Source organism: Apaloderma vittatum, unplaced genomic scaffold, assembly GCF_000703405.1.
Source record: "Apaloderma vittatum isolate BGI_N311 unplaced genomic scaffold, ASM70340v1 scaffold2437, whole genome shotgun sequence".
In the NCBI taxonomy this organism is placed as follows: domain Eukaryota; kingdom Metazoa; phylum Chordata; class Aves; order Trogoniformes; family Trogonidae; genus Apaloderma; species Apaloderma vittatum.
The window spans coordinates 30,322-50,039 of NW_009727636.1; the positions used below are offsets into that span (position 1 = coordinate 30,322).

A 19,718-nucleotide genomic window follows, 5' to 3' on the forward strand; every position below is an offset into this window, starting at 1 on the left:
TTATAAATAGAAAAACAGCTGGCTTGGAGCACATTGCAAGCCACTAACACAGTTGAGGGATTTGAATGACATCATAACCCGTGAGAGCATGTTGCTGGCCAGCTGGTGTTATTTATAATATACTCATAATTGAGGAAAAATAAAAAGACAAAAGTTAGGTATTGCAGAACTAATAAAGTTGAATTGTCTCCTTTCCAATGTCATTTAAATTATTATCAAGAGTAATTATGAAGATTAGTACTAAAAAGGGGGAAAATCAGCAACACATTTAACATAGCACATTTAAGATAAATTTAAGATAAATGTCATGGAAGCCCCCCACATTGGGCTACTTGTGTTACTATATTTGTAGCACTGTAAATTCTAGGAAATGATACAACTTCTCCTTTGTGGTTGCTAGAAGATCATAAAGCTACTTTGCCCTATTTACAAGCAGTGCTCGACAATTCTGTTCCTTTTAGCAAATTAGAAACTGCTGTTTCAGGGTTAATAACACAGAGAGCTGGAGGTTTTAATTGTTACTCAGCATATAGGCATGCCAAGTTTAATAACGTAAAGATGCATTAAGAAAGAAGTAGGTAACTGACTGCCAGTCTCTCTATGCTGTATAAATAAAATACTGGTGCCTCTGCATGTTAATGTGTACGTACATAAAAAGGTATGCATATATACAAACAATGTCCTTACATATATAAGTTTTTATATATTTAGTGCAGACACACACACACAAAAATCCAAGTGCACGCACAGCTATCTGAAAGTTAACCAGGGTACATTTTCTTATTTTTCATGGCAGCACAAGCCTTTTTTGTCTGCTAACCCTTCAGTCACTAATTCACATTCTTTTAAAGGGAAAAAAATATGCTTCTGTGCTCTAGTTTTAAAATGCAAAGGTATGATGTTATTTGTCACCATGCCCAAAAAAGTCCTTACTCGGTAACTTTGCCAGAAGAGGGAGAGAGAGAGAAGGCAAATGCTCCCCCAGCTGTTTCCTGTCTACAGTGTCTGTGTAATGTAGATAAATGTGAGGATTTTCTCTAAATCCCTCTTCTGTTTGCTAAATCTCACTGTCACTGCTAAAATCAGAGCAGATAGAGCCTGCGCAATGGAATAAAGTCCTCAATATTGAAATGTGACATTGCTCTCAACATCTCACATCTCTCTGGATTTCTTTTTTCTCATCATTACTGCTAACAAATTCATTTCCAGACTTTGCACTTTTAAGAAGCAATGGAAAAAATCAACAGTCTTTCAACACAATTAGTTAAGTGCTGCTTTTGTGATTTCTTGAAGGTAAATCTTTATTACTATTTCAAATAATTTTTTAGTTTCATTTTACTGTGTATTGTCTGCTTCTGGTTTGAAGAGTATTGTGCACTTTTCAATAACATTATTTTAGAACTGAGAATTATTTATAAATTGCTGAACATGCAATTTTATGTGATCTGGAAAATGGCTGTATGTAATAGTTGCAATTACATAGATAACTGTAAGGGTAAACTATTGCAGATGCATGTCTTAAATGTCACTCCTATTCAGAGAACTTTGTAATATTTCAGTTATGTCATTGTTAATGGGTCCAATTACATCATTGTCTATTTTGTTAATTAATGCTTCTGAAAACAAGAACTTTTAGCTATTTTCTGCAGGTGCAGGGTTTTGCAGGAAAAAAGATATTGTTCACATGTTAAGTTTCTGCAGTTTTATTGTACACAATGACAGATAAAATGCTCATGCTTTTACAGGGAAACTTTTAAGGGATGTTGTCACTGCAGCAATTTTCTGGCAGCATTGTGACATTTACTTGCTTTTTGCTTTCCTCGATTAAAAGTAAATGTGAAGTTCACTTTGTTTTCTACATTAGAAACCAGCTGTGACTCTTGCTGACCTTGCATATTTGTATAGCTTAAGCAATTGCACATAAAGAAAATGGAAATTCCCCTACATGTTCATCTCCAAGTTTTCCCTGGTAGGGAGGGCTGTTTCAGGAAAGTTTGCATGTGAAGTTTCATGTTATGACCCTATAATTTCTGCACATTAATATAAGCTGTCTTTAAGCAAATTTGGCTTCAATAGGTGCATTGACCTCTCTTTCTGTCAGTTGGCCCTAGTTCAGCTTTGAATTACCATCAAATTTATATCCTTCAAGAACTTTTTTTCTTTAATATTTTGCAAGGACATTTATGCAGTTGACATAATCCTTCTGTTTTACTTGTTTAGGGCCTAATTATTTTTTTTAGAGTGTCTTACACTTGAAACACACTTATTCCTTAATATGATTCAAAAGTGCAGGACTATAGTTGCAATGGATGAAACCATTCTCTTAATGTATAAATGGACAGGAAAGACAAAGATGATGTGAGTTTTTTAAAGTATTGAGCAAGATACTATGAAACATAAAAGTAATGTGCTAGTTCCTCAGCTGGTGCATCCTGCCAAGCTTCCTTGGAATCAATGGAACATACTGATTTAAGTTAGGATGTAGCCCAGATTCTTTACCCAAAGTTAGCAGTATATAAACCTTGATCCATTCTAGAGTGCACATGGTTTTTTTTATATAATAATTACTAGTGAATACTGTTATTACATACCATTTACATACTATGGCTTGGTAATCAGATCTGACCTTTAAGTAGCAAAATGTAATTTTTACTATAACTCTTGTTTTGGGGTTGTGGGTTGTTTTTTTTTTTCTATAGCATGTAATATCCTTAAAATATTACTCCCCTCGAGATACTTATAATTACTGTAGGTGTTCTTATATGTTATTAAAATGAGCAAGCACATGAAGAATTCTTATGCTCAGCTTGTGCCCACTGATAGTTTGTTAGACAAAGAGGAGTTAGTTGGAAGAACTGAGAAGTATAAGACTTGTGGAGTGTTCATATATGACATTCCTCTGTGGTGCCACTCTTCTGGACTATTAAAAGAGGAATGCAGCAAAAGCTGGTTATTTTACTGAAAAAAGAGGAAATTCCAGCTGTGAAAATATGGTCAGTCATTCTATGCAACTAAAAGAAGTGCTTAACCAGGCTCATCCTGAACCTGTATTCAATTTCCAAATGTAATTAGATGCTTCAGTAAACCCCACCCACATGCCAATGCGTTTTCTTTTAAACTCTCAACTTTCTAGTCAAATTGGAGACATTGCAAGCACCCTGCCTGTTTGTAAAGAACCTGAAGCAATATTGGATTACAAGTCTGTATTTTCTTAAGAATATTCTCCTCAGACATAAATGGGAACTTTGATTTTATCATAAACATATTGAATCAACTTAATTAAAATGATGAAGCAAAGTTAAAGTTTTAAGCTGTGTTTTGGAATTAGTTTTGATGAAGCAGTACTTAATGTAACAAATAGTCGATTGAGCCTTAGAAACATGTGAGTCTGTTTTCTTTTCCCCAAAGTTTTTCCTTGTTTGAAAGTTCTTGACTGTTTTTAAATTTGGAGATAAAGTTAGAAATTCTCTGTGGTTTATACTGTGCAACCTTTTTTTGGCTTCCACTAAAGGAAAAACAGTAGATAATCTGTTTTGTTGTAGTTCAGTGCTGATATTTATCTGAAAATGCAATCCAGCTGAAAAGTCTTGAAAAATACAAAGTTGTTAAATGTCTAAGATTAATGTTGACTTCTGGCCCAAATGTTATACAAGAACAAATTGTTAAATACATAACCTTCTTGTATTTGTAATACCTTTCATCCTTCTGAGGCAGTGTGCTAAACAGCTTCCTGCCTTACCTCCTCAGAACAGGGAACCATCTTAAACTGCAGGTGCATCACATTTATCTTAGAGATTCAAAAATATGGCAAGGGAAAAAAAGAATTGATGTTGCTAAGATATGGAATCATTATAGGAGATAATGCCTTGTGTTACATTAATTCATTTATAATCTGATCTCTCTCCATCTGCCATTGAAACCATGTCCATGCATAGAAGCTTGTTCGTTTTTGCATGGCAAAGTTGGCTAAAGGCTCTTGTGAATGGGAAAATAATTCTTCTTTCTTTCTATGATAAATCATGGGATTTAGAATTGTTCATTATTTTCACAGTGGAAATATCAAAGAAAAAAAAATACGGGATAAATTTTGACTTATTTATAGATTTGTATCTTATTCAGCTTTGACTTAAGTTGAAATAGGGGACTCATCCAGCAAGGTGCTAAGATCCCTTGCCAAGAAAATAAGAATTCTTAAAAATTATTGGCTAGACAAGGCTTAATACCCCACTGGATCAGATCCCGTATGAGCAGACAATAGATAATTTCATCATTTTTTTTTTAAAGTTCACTGAAAAAATAAGATTTAATGGTCCCTGGAACCCTGTAGAAACTTTAGGGAAGATTAATCATTTTACTCCGATTCCTTTGTACTAGTCTTCTAATACAAAACAGTTTTAAGCTGAGGTTAACTGTATGTGCAAGAAAGAATTGTAACATCTTACTTGACTCCAATATTAATGTTAACCTTGAAAGAGAATGAAATAAAATGCAGATTTATACCTTTCAAAACTAGTCTTTTTGGCAAGTAATGTAAATTGGTTCAGAAAATGGATTAAGTACATTCTTCTCTGTCCTGCTACTAAATATAAATATCTTTTGCTAGATTTTTTTAAAAAATATACTATCTTATCTGACATGTTGGGTAAGGTTGTTTGTTGATATACTTAGGTATAAAAGGAAGTGAATAAATGGAACGGTGTAAATTTACACCCATTAAGGATTGGCCTTTCTTCAATCATAAGTCCAGGAAAAAGATAGTTTGTAACCATATGTAAAAGAGAAAAGAATTATCACCTGTATGTATACCTCACAGACAAACCTGACTAAAAGCATATAAAGGAGGTCAGTGAAAGCAGAGCTGCTTCCATCTAGTAAAAATACAAATCCTTAACATTCCCACTAGTGCTCCTCTTAACTTCTTGAATGCTTCCAAATGCTAATTTGCTAGTAACAAGAGGACTGTAAGAGTCATTGAATGTGGTCCCATACTATGGAAGGTCCATCATCGACTGCTAAATAACTTTGGCAAGCTCTCTCTTGAAACTTCGTTTATTTTGTCCTCGTATTTCCCTTTTCAAGGTGGCCGGAGAATCACAGAGTAGTAATTATGAACCCTTTTCCTTCTGGGACAAATTTCTTTCCAGTTTATAGCCATTTGTTCTTGTGCCAGTGCTGTTCTTTAGTTTAAATAGCTTTTCCCTGCCATATGCCACCTCCATCACCCACAGCACGTTGGCAGGCAACTGCCATATTCCCTCTTAGCCTATCTGGTCTCAGATAAAACAATTCAGGATTTTCTAGTCTTTCTTACTCTTTTTCTGGGTTTCCCTTTGACTGTTTATTGCACTCTTCCATATCCTCCTTTTGTGGGTGCAACCATAAATGATGGTTACTACAAGGTTCTCTAACTATGTGTGAATGTGAACCAAGAATACTTACCAAAGGAAGTAATCATTTTAGAAAATACATGGACTAGAATACGTAGACAGTTGCGAAATTACGGTGATATATTTCCTTTAAGTTTGTTTGTTGCCTAACAAATGACAGTACATATGCCTTCTCGACTCACAAGGGTGCAGGAGTTATTTTCTTTTAGACTCTGCTGGGAAATCCTGACGTTGCTTTTGCTTCCTTGGCAGGTGAAGATGCACACTGTGTCCTACATTCATTTCTTCTACCTTGGCCTGTGTTTGCTTACCTTAACCAGTTCTGCTGCTGCTGGCCCAGAAACACTCTGTGGTGCTGAGCTGGTTGATGCTCTTCAGTTTGTGTGTGGAGACAGAGGCTTTTACTTCAGTAAGTCAACCCTTTCTTTCATTCAACTGCTAAACTTTCCATGTAACCCACTGGAGTTTGCAACTGCTCTAAACAAGCTCAGAAATTATCAAACCAAGCTGCTGAATATGACTAGCATCCTCTGTCTCAGAGATGCCCAAGTCTTCAGTGGCCATGAACTCCCAGTAAACAATAAACCTGTGCCTGCCTTCAGCCTCTCTGAGTTTCTGACAAATTTTCCTTTTCAGATATGTTAATGTTTTTAATCACTTTCCAGGTGCTGCCATTCCACCTGCTATGTTACTGCTTTCTGCTGACCTGCTATTGAAATTAAATCTATGAAAGCACATACTAGACCCAAGACATTCGTGAGGCAGAACTACTTGTAACTGTTATGTCAGATTACTTGTAAACAGTTTAAATACACATTGTATCATATTAAAAACACACTAAGCTTCAACATCTGGTTTGAAAAAAACAACCTGGAAGGCAGCAAGCAAAAATTACCATATCCAAGTATTTGTACGCTTTGTCAGTGAAATAAAGGTGAAGGAAAATTCATGCGTGATGAGATAGTAAAGATTAACACCAGTACAGAAAGCAGATAAAAATAAGTCTGCAACTCTGAGAGTATTACTACTCAAATAACTTTTTGTAGCATGACTTGCACTTTGGAACTGAACATCACAATATTTTTCCTTTGCTGTGTTTTAGATTTTGCAAAGCTGTTGTAGTTGGATGAGCAACTCTTTTGTCTTAGAACCTTCTTACAACTTGTTTCAAGATCAAGAAACACACAACTTGTAAATAACAGTAATCTATTTCTAATTTTCAGCTATTTGTTAGTCAAATATCATAATTTAAATGAAACTTTTAGCTAGAAATGTATTCATTCTGAATTAATTCATTAATATATTAAAAACATGAAAGAATTCATGTTTTTATAGCCTCTGAAGCTAGCATTTACTTTCAGGAATAATACATGCTTGTCTGAAGTTACTTCTTTTTCAGGGCCTCAGTTACACTTCCGAACAAGAAAAGGAAATATAGGATGCTTAGTCTATATAGACAAGTAATTAAATAAAGGAGATTTTTTCCTATTTATTTATTTTTATATTCTTTATGAGGTCTAGCCTTTTTTCTTTCCTTTTAAAAAAATTATTTTTCACTTCATCCTGATATTGCTTGCCTTCTAAACTACCACTTAATCTGATCCTACCCACCCAACTCCTATTCGTTTCTATTCATGGAGTTATTCCTTACAATATTTTTCTCCTTGTTTTTAATAAAAAGAGAATTCAGGAAATCCAGATTCTTGCACCCTTAATCTACAGAAAATCCTGATTTCCTTAGCATACAAGCTGCAGACATTCAAACATTTTCACCATCTTCTTGGCTCTTTCTGTTAAAGTTTGCCTTTGAAACTGGGAGCCCTAGTTTCATATATGCAAAGTAATTCACTAAAGAAACATTCTTTTCTGTATTTTACACTTTAGCTATCGTTAATGAGCATCTATTTTGCGGTGCTCTTTAGCTTAGTATTCTGGTGCTAAACACAACATTAAAAATATCAAATCTCTCACAAAGGAATTTACATTTTTTACCAATTTTTGATGTGCTCATTTGAAAGCCAAAATCTGTTACATTCGTGAGCAGCTGAGTTACACTTTAGGGGCTAAGTGTCCTGCAACTACTTTCTTTTCATGGCTGGAAGAAATGTAAAGGAAGGCTTTTATCTCCCCCTCCTGTTTCTGTACCAGAAAACTGTGAGACAATATACTGCATCCTTAGAACAGCATAGCAATGTGTGGTTTTTTACTGTGCATCTATCTTAGGCATTTTCTCAGTCATTCCTCTCCCAGCAAAATGTTTGCCACCTGTTCAGAGAATTATCACACTTTGCTGATCACAAGAGAGGCTGTCACTGACCAAGCAATCAAACTTACTGTATGGGTACTCAGTGTTCCTCAAGGTAAGAGGACATGTGAAACACTAATAATCAGCAATAACTCTCTTTGCATTTCATCTCAGTTATTCTACAGTCACACAATCTGTTTCAAAGCTCTACATTCCCTAAGGTAGATCATCCTTATGTTAAAATAACATAGGCCCCCAGAATGGGCTTCTGAATTTTTCAAGGAGATCTTTACCATTGCAATCTTGCATTTTATCCACTCTCGGTAAAGACTTTCTCTCTAGCTTTTGTTGTTTTCTTACATTCTGGGTTTTCATTTGAAATAACGTAACTGTTGACACCACAAAGGTCTACCTTTTTTTATATGGAACACTGTGCAAGGTTTTACCACTGAATGACCACCCCTTTTAGGGAAGTCTTGCACTGTTGTAGTCAACAGACTGCCATTGATACATTCAACAGGAATTTTGTGAAGTTGATATGTGGCCCTAGGATGCTGAATAATGTGTCCTCTACTTGACTATTTCTGATTCATGAGCCAGCAATTTAATCTGGTTCAGCCCTCTCCCTTTTATTTGTATTTAATCTAAAATGTAGAACTGTAGAAAAGTAATTCCAGTAACCTCGGTAAAATAACTTGAGATCCAAATGTACTGTAGAATGCAACATATTGGAAGTTAGAAATGTTCCACTTCCTGGGACTTTCTAAGTATGCCACATGATCTGCAGAAGTAAAAGTCCAGTGAACTTTTTTTCATTTATTGTGAAAAGGATGTCAATTTAAACTGTGTTTTAAGCCTTCTATTCTCATAATCTGGTTCCTTTAATCAATGGTAATATTTGCCTTTAACTTGCACAGGAAATAGCTGTCAGAGAAGGTTTTTCTTCTGTCATTCTGTATTTCACTAGAGACTCCAAATATAAAGAATACCTTTTGGCTGAGGTGGAACTCCTGGTTCAGATTCAGGGTCAAACCTTCTGACTATTCCTTGGGAGTTGTGGGTGGAAATTAAGATAAAAATAATCAAGTTACTTTCTGTTGAAACTTTGTACTCCACAACTGCAAGGCTATATCTATGGCTAGGACTCGAAAAAAAAAAACAACTTCTTTTACATAGTTTACTTTGCCCAACTTCTTACCTATAAAAGGAAATTCTTTACAACTTCTGAAGAGATGTCCCAGCTGCTTACCACACATAAAGAAAAGTATTAATTACAAGAGGAAATCAAATGTGGCTTCTGCCACTCCTTTTCTTCATGAGGTAGACCAGCAAGGAGCATTTCAAAGTTGTTTTAGGAGAGAACACTGCACAAATCCCAAAACAGAGCATCTGCTTTTTCCCTTGGTCACAGCCCGTACCGGCTATTTCTTGGACAGCTTTTCCTCTCCTGTGATTCATCAATGAAGAGCAGTTTGTTGCCACCTTTTATCTAGCAACACCTCTGTAGCAGAACTTCTGCCACTCGAGTTTCTGCTTCTGAGAAGCCAAGAGACCCTGGCCACAGCTACACAAGTGGCTACATTTAGACACGACTCTTCTCAGTTAAGGTTTCTCCAGTCTCAAAAACCTCTCAATTCAACAGTCATGAAGCAAGGTGTGATGGCTTCATTTCTTCATACAAGTTGAACTGGATAGACAATCATTCATTCTTGCTTGTCTTGTTTCCTGAGAACTATCACAACCATGAGAAAGGAAAGCAAATGTAGTTTGCTCCAAGAAGCAAATGTTGTGTTCTTTTTACCTATCTTCTTCTCCTTTGAAATTATACCTTTTCCTTATCCAGTAAATGGATAACAGTTTAGCTACTAACACACATGGATGCCAATGAAGAAAGAGTTTTCTTATTTCCTTAGACACTTCAGTCATTTTAGTTTCTAAAGCATAATTTAGATGACAATACTTATCAGAAACCATGGAAAACAATTCCATTACTTAACACCCCCCACCTTCTTTTCTGTTAAAAAAACTGCTTTGGGCTCATGGTGAGTCTTCTGAAGTGTCACTTGTATAGAAAAGAAGGACCTGAATTTAGATATGTGACACAATGGAGTTCCTCTGATATTCTTCAGAGAAGGGAGAATGATCTAGCTCATGCTTCTGTATTCAAAAGAGTGAATCCCATAAAAATCAGGCTTTTCTGGTATCCAGCCTAACGTTCCTCGTGTTAACTGCTTTGTGGAGAATCATTACAGATTTTAATTACTTTTCTTTTTCCTCTAAGACAATCAGAATTGTGTGTTCTCCTTGGGAATATCCCCAGCTGTGCACAACATCAGGCTATTGGTTTATAAACAGCAGAAAAACAGGATAAGACAGTGAACATCATCTTGGGTAATCAGAGCTGTCATCAGATCTCATTGCTTTGCAGAACTAAGGTCTATACGTAGGGATTAGTGCCTTAAAAAGCAGGAAATAAGGGGCATAGTGGTAGGCAATTATGTTTTACTTCTTAAATTTCCCTTTAGTTAACAGCTTCTTGTTTACTTCAGGAAGTCTGCTTTTAAGATGTTATTAAAGTTTCTAGGCCTGTCAAACCTATCAACATAATTACAAGAGACTGCATGACACTTAGTTCTTTAACTACTCCATACCTGTAGGAGCGATGAGTCATTAGCTCCTCTCTGTGTCCCTGATTGAAAGGAACGTTAATGTTACAAGCCCAGAAGAGGCATGCTGAAAAGCTGCTGTGGACACACACAGGCTGTGGTGTCAGCGACAGTCGTACAGTCTTTCTTTGGAAAGAAATGCTGGTCATCTTGGCTATGTTCACGCAGCAAGATCCGAGAGTGTTTTTTAGTTCCTTGGTCTGGCTACATTCCCTGTGCATGTCCAAACTCTGCATTCGTGAACTATTTAAGTGTATTCCCCAGGTTCGTTTCTTCTTATGGTAAAGCTAGCCTGGACAGGAGGTAAGATGTGCTTTAACCAGGTCTGCAGGATCAGTACTCAGGGAACCAGGACTATGGTCATAGTTTATTAATACACCTCTGTAAGAAAAAAGACAGTTCTGACGTCTGCAGTGGTATCACTGTATAGTCAAATAACTGATGCATAAGTTTGGTGCGTGCTCTGTTGCCCCTGGTAATAATCATTGAGAAAGTTCTCTGAAAATAAGCCATTCTGAAAGAATTCTGTTATTTTTTATTACATTAAGAAAGGCTAGGAAGTGTCTATAAAGGCTAACCTTAGTTTAGTGAGGTTAATCTTCTTTAATAACAGAGAGATGTTCTGCCTTCTTTCTCTACGGATCACACATTGCGTCTAGGAGGATTTACCCTCTAAAATACACTAAATTTAGACTCTGCAAACAGGTTTTCTCTACAGCTAGTTCTCATGTCACCAAGGACTTCATAATTTTTCAACCTTTTCATTAAGAGCAACTGTAGTAGTAATGATAATTTTAATGAGGTGACAGGAAACAAACCATTGATCAAAATTTCAGCAAGAAACATCTGTGCAAAAAGTGTCTACTACCAAAACCAAATAAGTAAAGTTTCTCCAGAAGCTCAATTTATGTGTTCTTATTAGCTGTTAGAAATGCTAATGCTTTTTATGATGTTTGCCTTTATCTATGCACTAGACCAAGTTTCAAATTTGGTCTCAAATAGCAGAGAGCTGTTATTTGACATTTGATTCTCTAACTGCTATGTGTGTATTTAATACATTGTTTAGTCTCATGTTGGATAAAGTCACTCAGAGGAGCACTTGGCAAGATCAACATTAATTCTTGGCATAGCTTCCCCTCTTACTTTTTCACTGAATCTTGAAAACCAAGAAAAACCCTTCACTGGCTTCAATTCTGGCACATGGTTTATGCAATTGGCCAAAAACCTTTGCATATGGACCTCTTCATTTGTTCTGGTGTTAATAATGGATTTACAATACTTGATCAACAGGAGCAAGAGTTGCAAAGTAAATTATTTGGTTTAGTAGAACCACACAGTCTCTTAATTTAACCTTTTGCATTAACTACTCAAGCACCTAGCATAATGTATACAGAGTGGTCATTCAAAGAAGGAAGTTCATACAGCCATTTCTCTAGATCTTATTCAGCACTCAGCTCTTACGCATGTTTCTGTTTCAAACCCTCTCACATCACTGAAAATTGAATAGAGACAAAGCCATTTTCATTTCAGAGCTTTGATAAAAAAGGATGGACCTAAACTTGTTTATTAAGCCATACCCAAATGTCAGTATTTCCCTATGATACAAGCTGAATTGTTCAAAAATATGACAACAAATAAAAGGGGTAACCAACAGTTAAGACATTTCTCAATCTAGAAATCAAGACAAAAGAAATACCACAAATGTACACTTATTGAAGAATTTATGCTAGATTTATCTCTGGTAGTAACCACAGGAACTTCTGTGTCAAAAAGCAGAGAAAGCCATTAATTCATACTTCCTTTGTGATGCACTTAATGCAAAATCACTGTGCGAGATAGAGACAAAGCACTGGGTTTAATTGTTAAGTAATTACAGGCATATTTCATGTTTGCATCAGGTTCTGAGAAAAAGAATTTTAACATATCCACAGCCTATGGAGGGGTAAACCATATACCGACCAGTGGGTTACTCCAACTTATAGATAACTTTGAGTTGTTGCTATAAGTAAAAGTTTAAAAAATTGAATCCAGTTAAACACCAAATACCTGTTTCAACGTAAAGGCTGTACCTTAAGTCCAAGGCTAATATATAGCTTTCAGAATTTCATACTGTATCAAAGGAAGAAAAGTCAAATGCTAACCTGTTTTTAGATTCCTTTAAGTATCAGACAAATTGCATAAGTGAGCTTATCTAGTCAATTTTATCTGAGCAACTTTGAGGGTAAATTTCTGACTGCCTCTCCAATGCCAATTCCTTGTGAACTGATTTTGAATTCCATTGAAAAAAAACCCTCCTTTGAAATCCTTAGTAAACTTACGTTCCTTACAAAATCAAATACAAGTCTGAGAGGCTGTATTTTCTGATTGAATCCAATGTACAGGCAAATTTAACGTTTTCAATGTTCTTGCTCAGAACAGACAGAGTGGAAACTGTGGATGGGCTGACCAGGAGAGGAGCGCTGCTGCATCTTATATTCACTAACAAGAAGGATCTGGCTGAAGTGGTGAAGGTTGAGTGCAGCATTGGCTGCAGCAACCACAAGATGGTGGAGTTCAGGATCTTGTGCAGTAGGAACAGAATACCAAGCAGGATCACAAACCTGGACTTCAGCAGGGCCAACTTTGGCCTTTTAAAGCAATTGCCAGGGGAGATCCTGTGGGACTGGATATAACAAGTAAAAGGGGCCTAAGATAGTTGGTTAGCATTCAAGGATCACTTCTTCCAAGTTCATGATCAGTGCATCCCAACAGGCAGGAAATCAAGAAAGAGATCCAGGAGACCCGCATACTTAACCAGGGAACTGCAGGGAAAGCTCAAGTGGAAGAATAATCCAAGATCGTGGAGAAGGGGCTGGCCACTTGGGTGGAATATAAGACTGTTGTCAGAGGATGTAGGGAAGCAACTAGGAAAGCTAAGGCCTCCTTGGAACTAAACCTTGCAAGGGAGGTCAAGGACAACAGAAGGGGATTCTTTAAATATATTGCTGACAAAATTAACACCAGAGGCAATGTAGGCCCACTGCTGAATGAAGTGGGTGTCCTAGTAACAGAGGATACAGAGAAGGTAGAGTTACTGACTGCCTTCTTTGCCTCTACCTGAACTGGAGACTGTCCTCAGAAGCCCCAGAACCGTGAGGCCCCAGAGGATGTCAGGATCAAGGCGGAGTTTGCCTTGGTTGATGAGGACTGGGTGAGGGATCAAGTAGGCAATCTGAGCTTCCATAAATCCATGGGCCCTGATGGGATGCACCCATGGTTGCTGAGGGAGCTGGCAGAAGTAATTGCCAGGCCACCCTGCATTAGTTTGATAAGCTGTGGGCAACATGAGAGGTGCCTGAGGACTGGAGTAAAGCAAATGTCACTCCAGCCTTCAAAAAGGACAAGAAGGAAGACCTGGATAACTGCAGACCGGTCAGCCTCACCTCCATTCCTGGAAAGGTGAAGGAACAACTTTTCCTCAGTGCTGTCTCTAGGCATATCAAGGATAAGAGGGTCATTAGGAACATGGTTTTGCCAAGAGGAAGTCATGTTTGACCAACCTGATAGTCTTTTATGAGGACATAACCAGGTGGATAGATGATGGCAGTGCAGTGGATGTGGTTTATCTGGATTTCAGTAAAGCATTTGACACTGTCTCCCACAGCATCCTCGTAAGTAAACTGAGGAAGTGTGGTCTGGATGATCGGATACCGAGGCAGATTTGTGAACTGGTTGAAGGAAAGAAGTCAGAGGGTTGTGGTCAATGGGGCAGTCTAGTTGGAGGCTTGTAGCTAGTGGAGTCCCTCAGGGGTCCGTACTGGGACCAGTGCTGTTCAATATATTCATCAATGACCTGGACGAGGGATTAGAAAGCACTTTCAGCAAGTTTGCTGATGACACAAAACTGGAAGGAGTGGTTGACAGACCAGAAGGCTGTGCTGCCATTCAGAGAGACCTGGACAGGCTAGAGGGCTGGATGGGGAGAAATTGTATGAAATACAAGGGGAAGTGTAGAGTCACATCTGGGAAAGAACCCCATGTGCCAGTATAGGTTGGGGACTGACCTGATGGAGAGCAGCACAGGGGAAAGGAAACTGGGGCTTCTGGTGGACAGCAGGATGACCATGAGCCAGCAATGTGCCCTCGTGGCCAAGAGGGCCAATGGCATCCTGGGGTGTATTAGAAGGGGAGTAGCTAGTAGGTTGAGACAGGTTCTTCCACTCTACTCTGCCTTGCTGAGGCCACACCTGGAATATTGTGTCCAGTTCTGGGCCCCTCAGTTCAAAAAACACAGGGAACTGATTGAAGGAGTCCAGCACAGAGCCACAGAGATGATGAAGGGAGTGGAACATCTCCCTTATGAGGAAAGGCTGAAGGAGCTGGGTCTCTTCAGCTTGGAGTAGACTCAGGGGTGACATTATTAATGTTTTTAAATATATAAAGGGAGAGTGTCAGGAGGATGGTGCCAGGCTCTTTTCAGTGATGAGCAATGACAGGACAAGGGGCAATGTGTGCAAGCTGGAGCATAGGAGGTTCCATAAAAACATGAGGAAAAACTTTTTCACTGTGAGGGTGCCAGAGCACTGGCACAGGCTGCCCAGGGAGGTTGTGGAATCTCCTTCTCTGGAGACTTTCAAAACCCGTTTGGACACGTTCCTCTGTGACCTACTGTAGGTGATCCTGCTCTGGTAGGGGGGTTGGACTAGATGATCTTTTGAGGTCCCTTCCAACCGCTAACATTCTGTCATTCATGTTAAATCCTGTGCTTGTGAAAACTTCCTTTTATCAAAGAAACAATTTCTGCCTCATCCTTCATCTCTCTCTTTTTTTTTTCTTTTTTCCCTCCAGAGTCTACATTATATTTATATATTTCCCATCTTATTTTTGAAATTGAGCTGTGATCCCAGTTTTCCTATCTATATAACTCTTCTAGAGAAAGAGAATGCCTCCAGACGGCAGACTTTTCTGTTTCCTTATGTGCCCATAAAAGTGTGGAAGTAGGGGAAGAATGTCCTGTTAAGGCACTTCCATTAGGACATTATGGCTTATGTCCAAACTTGACATTATATGGTTCTTTTTTGGATGCAGAACTATTTGTTTATAGTGTTTGTGTCCTGGTGTGTTAGGCAGAAATTTACACAAGGCTGAGTATGCAGAAAAAAGAAAAGGTTGACTTAGGGCATTCTGACTCAATCCAGCTCAGTGAACAAAACTGTTTTCTTTCTGAAAATAAATATTTTAGCAATGCTTATTAACTATTTCTATCTCCATATAAGTAAGCATTTAAGTAACACCCTCAGCTTCTATAGACAGCAACTTCTAAGGGAAGTAATAATACTGAATATTGTTTTGACTTCAAAAGAATGTTAATCAACAGTCATATCCTACTAAGGTAATGAATAAAAACTTAAATCACATGCACAAACTCTATTTCACAGCAAATCTATATTCTAAAAATATTTGTAAAGTATGGCTTATGCAAAGGTAGAAAAAGTGTAAGTGTTGTGAGCAAAATAGTGGAGAAGAGGTCATTACATTTGTGCTTCGACGGCTCTGTGGTACCACGTACAATAAATCAAATTTACAGCTGTGAGGTGTTTTTTTTCAGACTTGTATTGACTCTACTGAAGGGTTTTTTTAACTCAGCCCCATCAAAATGACTGGATAAGAGCTTCCACTAGTATAACGAAATTTTTGAAACTTCTTTCTGTAAGTCTACATTGATTATTTTAGATTACATAAAAACTAATAAGGACATCTATTCTAGATTAACATAGCAGGTTTAAATTTGATACATTTCATACCTTGAAACTTCTGTAGACAAGTAAGATGTAATAATTTGTTTCTACATCCCCTGAATTCTTGAGTTGCGAGTCAATGGGTCTTCCATGAAAAAACTTAGTTTTTCCTATGTATTTCAAGTTTTATATTTCTTTCCGTTAAAGTTTCCAGCCTTTCACAGACATATTTAGTTTGGCAGGAAGAACTTGGTGACTCATAGACTGAAGAGATTTGAGAGCAAGCTACTGAAAATGTATCTAATTTCTTCTTGTGTAATTTGGGAGCAAGCTACTGATAGTATGTCTAATTTTCCTAGTTTAATCAGATGTATTATTGGCAAATACATGTCTCGAATAAAAGCCTTGTTTATTCCTGAAATATCTAGCTAAGATTAAATACAAAAACATGATATATATTTGCTTTTAGAACACTTCTAGTTTTTTCTAATTATTTCTGGCATTTTACTCTAAATCAATGGGTACTGAATGAAAACAAAAGGACTAAAATAGTTTGTATTATGACTCTACTTACATTTTGGAATTCAGTAATATCAAAATATTCCTTACTGATACTTCTTCTAGGTTTTTTTTCTTTTTCTTTCCAAAGCAGGATAGAGGTGTAGGAAGAATAGATGATATTATTACATTTCCATAATTCATGTAGAAAAGGATAAATGTATCAGAAAAGCTCTTATTTGTATTTTATGTTACTGATTGTATTGTTCCTTTCACTTATTCTCAGACAAAAGACTTTTAAATTCATGTCTTTCTAGACAGACAACCTGTGACAAACAATTTTCATTTATCCACGTACAGACTGAATCTTCTGAATGATTCTGAAGACTAAACAGAGCTTGATCCAGTATGCAAAAGGAGATTCCAGTCCAGATTAATGCCATCTACTTTGGGGCATTTAAAAGAAGTATCTGAGTTAGAAACCTATTCCAGCTTATTTCACAGTCAGTGAGAAGAGTAAGAAAATTTCAGAACTCGCATTGGGTTCTGAATATCACTTAAGACATACTTTTCCTTCACTATATCAAGCAAGGAAGCTATGGCAATTGTATCCTTAAGTTAGTTAAGTCAGTTGAGTAAGGACCCTCTATTAAAAGCCTAAATTTTGGTGGGATGAATCTATTTAAAACCACACAGGGAACTTAAATGTGGAGATAAGGATGCACTTACATGGATTGCATTTCAGTTCAAAGCAAGCTGAAGCTTATTTTATCTGCCCTGGCATAATACAGTTAAGCAAAGACCCAGAATATGCCTTACGCAGGTAACGCGCGTGACATCCTGCTCTCTCAGTTGGAAAGACATGGATTCACTGAATGGACCAGTTGGTGGATAAGGAATTGGAGAGAGGGCTTCTCTCAGAGACTTGCAATCCACGTCTCAGTGTCCAAATGAAGACCTGTGATGAGTGGTGTTCCTCAGGGGCCAGTTCTGAGACCAGTGCTGTTTAACATCTTTGTCAGCAACTAGAACAGTGGGATCAAGTGCACCCTCGGCAAGTTTGCTGATGACACCAACCTGTGTGATGTAGTTAACACATTGGAGGGAAGGAATGCTGTCCAGAGGGACCTTGACATGCTTGAGAGGTGGGTCCATGCTAACCTCATGAAGTTGAACAAGGCCAAGTGCAAGCTCCTTCACCTGGGTCAGGGCAATCCCAAGCACAGATATATAGACTGATCAATGAGTGGACTGAGAGCAACCCTGCAGAGAAGGTCATGGGGCTGCTGGTTGACGAGATGCTTAACATGAGCTGGCAATGTGCACTGACAGCCCAGAAAGCCAACCATATCCTGGGCTGCATCAAAAGAAGCATGGCCAGCAGAACAAGAGAGGTGATCTTACTACTCTGCTCTGGTGAGATCCCACCTGGAGCTCACTACACAAGAAAGATATGGACCTGTTGGAGTGGGTCCAGAGGAGGGCCACAAAGATGAGCAGAGGACTGGAACACCTCTTCTATGAGGACAGGCTGAGGGAGTTGGGGTTGTTCAGCCTGGAGAAGAGAAAGCTCTAGAGATACTTTATAGTGGACTTCCAATACTCAAATGGGGCCTACAGGAAAGCTGAAAGAGGGATGTTTTTATGAAGGCATGTGATGATAGGATGAGGGGCAATGGTTTTACACTAGAGCTGGGTAGATTTAAATTAAACATTAAGAAGAAGTTCTTTACTATGAGGGTGGTGAGACACTGGAACAGGTTGCCCAAAGAAGTTGTGGATCCCCCATCCCTGGAAGACTTCAAGGCCAGGCTGGATGGGGCTTTGAGCAACCTGGTTTACTGGAAGGTGTCCCTGCCCATGATAGCGTGATTGGAAGTTCCCTTCCAACTCAAACCATTCTGTGATTCTATGACACAATTCTATGAACTCCAGTTGGAGTTGCTCCTTCAGTCTTTAAGAATTCCCAGTCCTTAGTCTGACTGTGAAACCTGCTGGAGACAGCACTCAATTCTGAGACAGTAAAAGTAGAAGGGAAAAGCTTATCTATCTTTTCTTTCTTGATATAATCAATAGGATATACTCTTACATGCCATAATAAGTAACTCTCTTTCAGGTTTTACTCCTGCATAATGAGACAAGGTGCACTTATTTATGCATAAAAAATGAAACAATTTTTTACACTGCTGTTCACATTGATTCATTTTTAATCCTATGAATATACATGGCCCAGCAGTTTTTTAAGAAATTGAGACAATAGGAATAATAATATTTAAAACCTAGAGCAACATCTAAATATTAGATGTTATTAAAGAAGCATTTTCTCTGTTAGAATGCTCTACCATAAGGTATCATCATGGAGAAAGGACACAGAATGATGCTCAAGTACAGTTTTGAGATATTCAAGGCATACAGTTTTGAGATATTTAGACAATTTCAAGATTTAAAAAATAGCTACTGATGACCTAACAAGCTCATCTATGAAAGCACTAATATGACTGGAGAAAGGCACCACCTGAGGTTGTTAGCCATTTAATGAGTTGGATCAACAGCATGAAGTTCCTCTGCCTTCAGTTCCTACCTTTGTTCAAGGCAATATAGAAATTGTTCAAAACCATTTCAAAGACAACTGCATTCCATGATCTTCCTTAAAGTGATCACTTTGCAGGGAACAGCAATTGCAGTACTTGAAATTTCCAGCTTTAGGTTGTTCAGATCTTGACAAACCTTTTTCAGTAACTACTGTTTTGAAGCAGTTAGAGTATGTGCACTAAAACCAGAAAGGATTATTTATACTTTCTGTGAATAAATATATATACAATTTAGCTTGTTTCAGGTTATTTTCAATATTGTGCATTGTACCATTCCCAGTTGGTCCGGCTTGAGGGAACAGGGTAAATGGGGTAGAAATGAAGTAGTCTTTCCACAACATTCTCTCTTCTCACAGTTATTTGTTGATTTAGGCATTTAAAAGTCATGAAAAGTGATCTTGTATGAGATACTCATATGAATGATTTTCATATACTTGGAGGGTTCCACCACTGTTTCAGGAATTAGATACAGTAGATTTAATATAACTATCCCACGATACAATATTTTCAAAAAGTGGAGTAGCCAAGATAATATAGTAATTCAAAAATTAATAAGATATTTTTGTAGAATTTGACACTTATCTTTCTTTCTACAAGCAATGGAATTAAATTCT

At 37.6% G+C, this 19,718-nt stretch overlaps 1 protein-coding gene across 1 annotated transcript in view; it reads left to right on the plus strand.

Moving 5' to 3' along the window:
* Positions 1-984: 984 nt before the first annotated feature.
* Positions 985-19,718, plus strand: part of IGF1 (insulin-like growth factor 1 (somatomedin C)) — a gene marked incomplete at its 3' end in the record, with an annotated part of 42,952 nt that continues 24,218 nt past the window's right edge. The window contains exons 1-2 of the mRNA XM_009873727.1: positions 985-1,293; positions 5,640-5,796. Coding sequence (XP_009872029.1) covers positions 1,231-1,293; positions 5,640-5,796 — 220 coding nt within the window. The remainder of the gene's footprint in view (positions 1,294-5,639; positions 5,797-19,718) is intronic.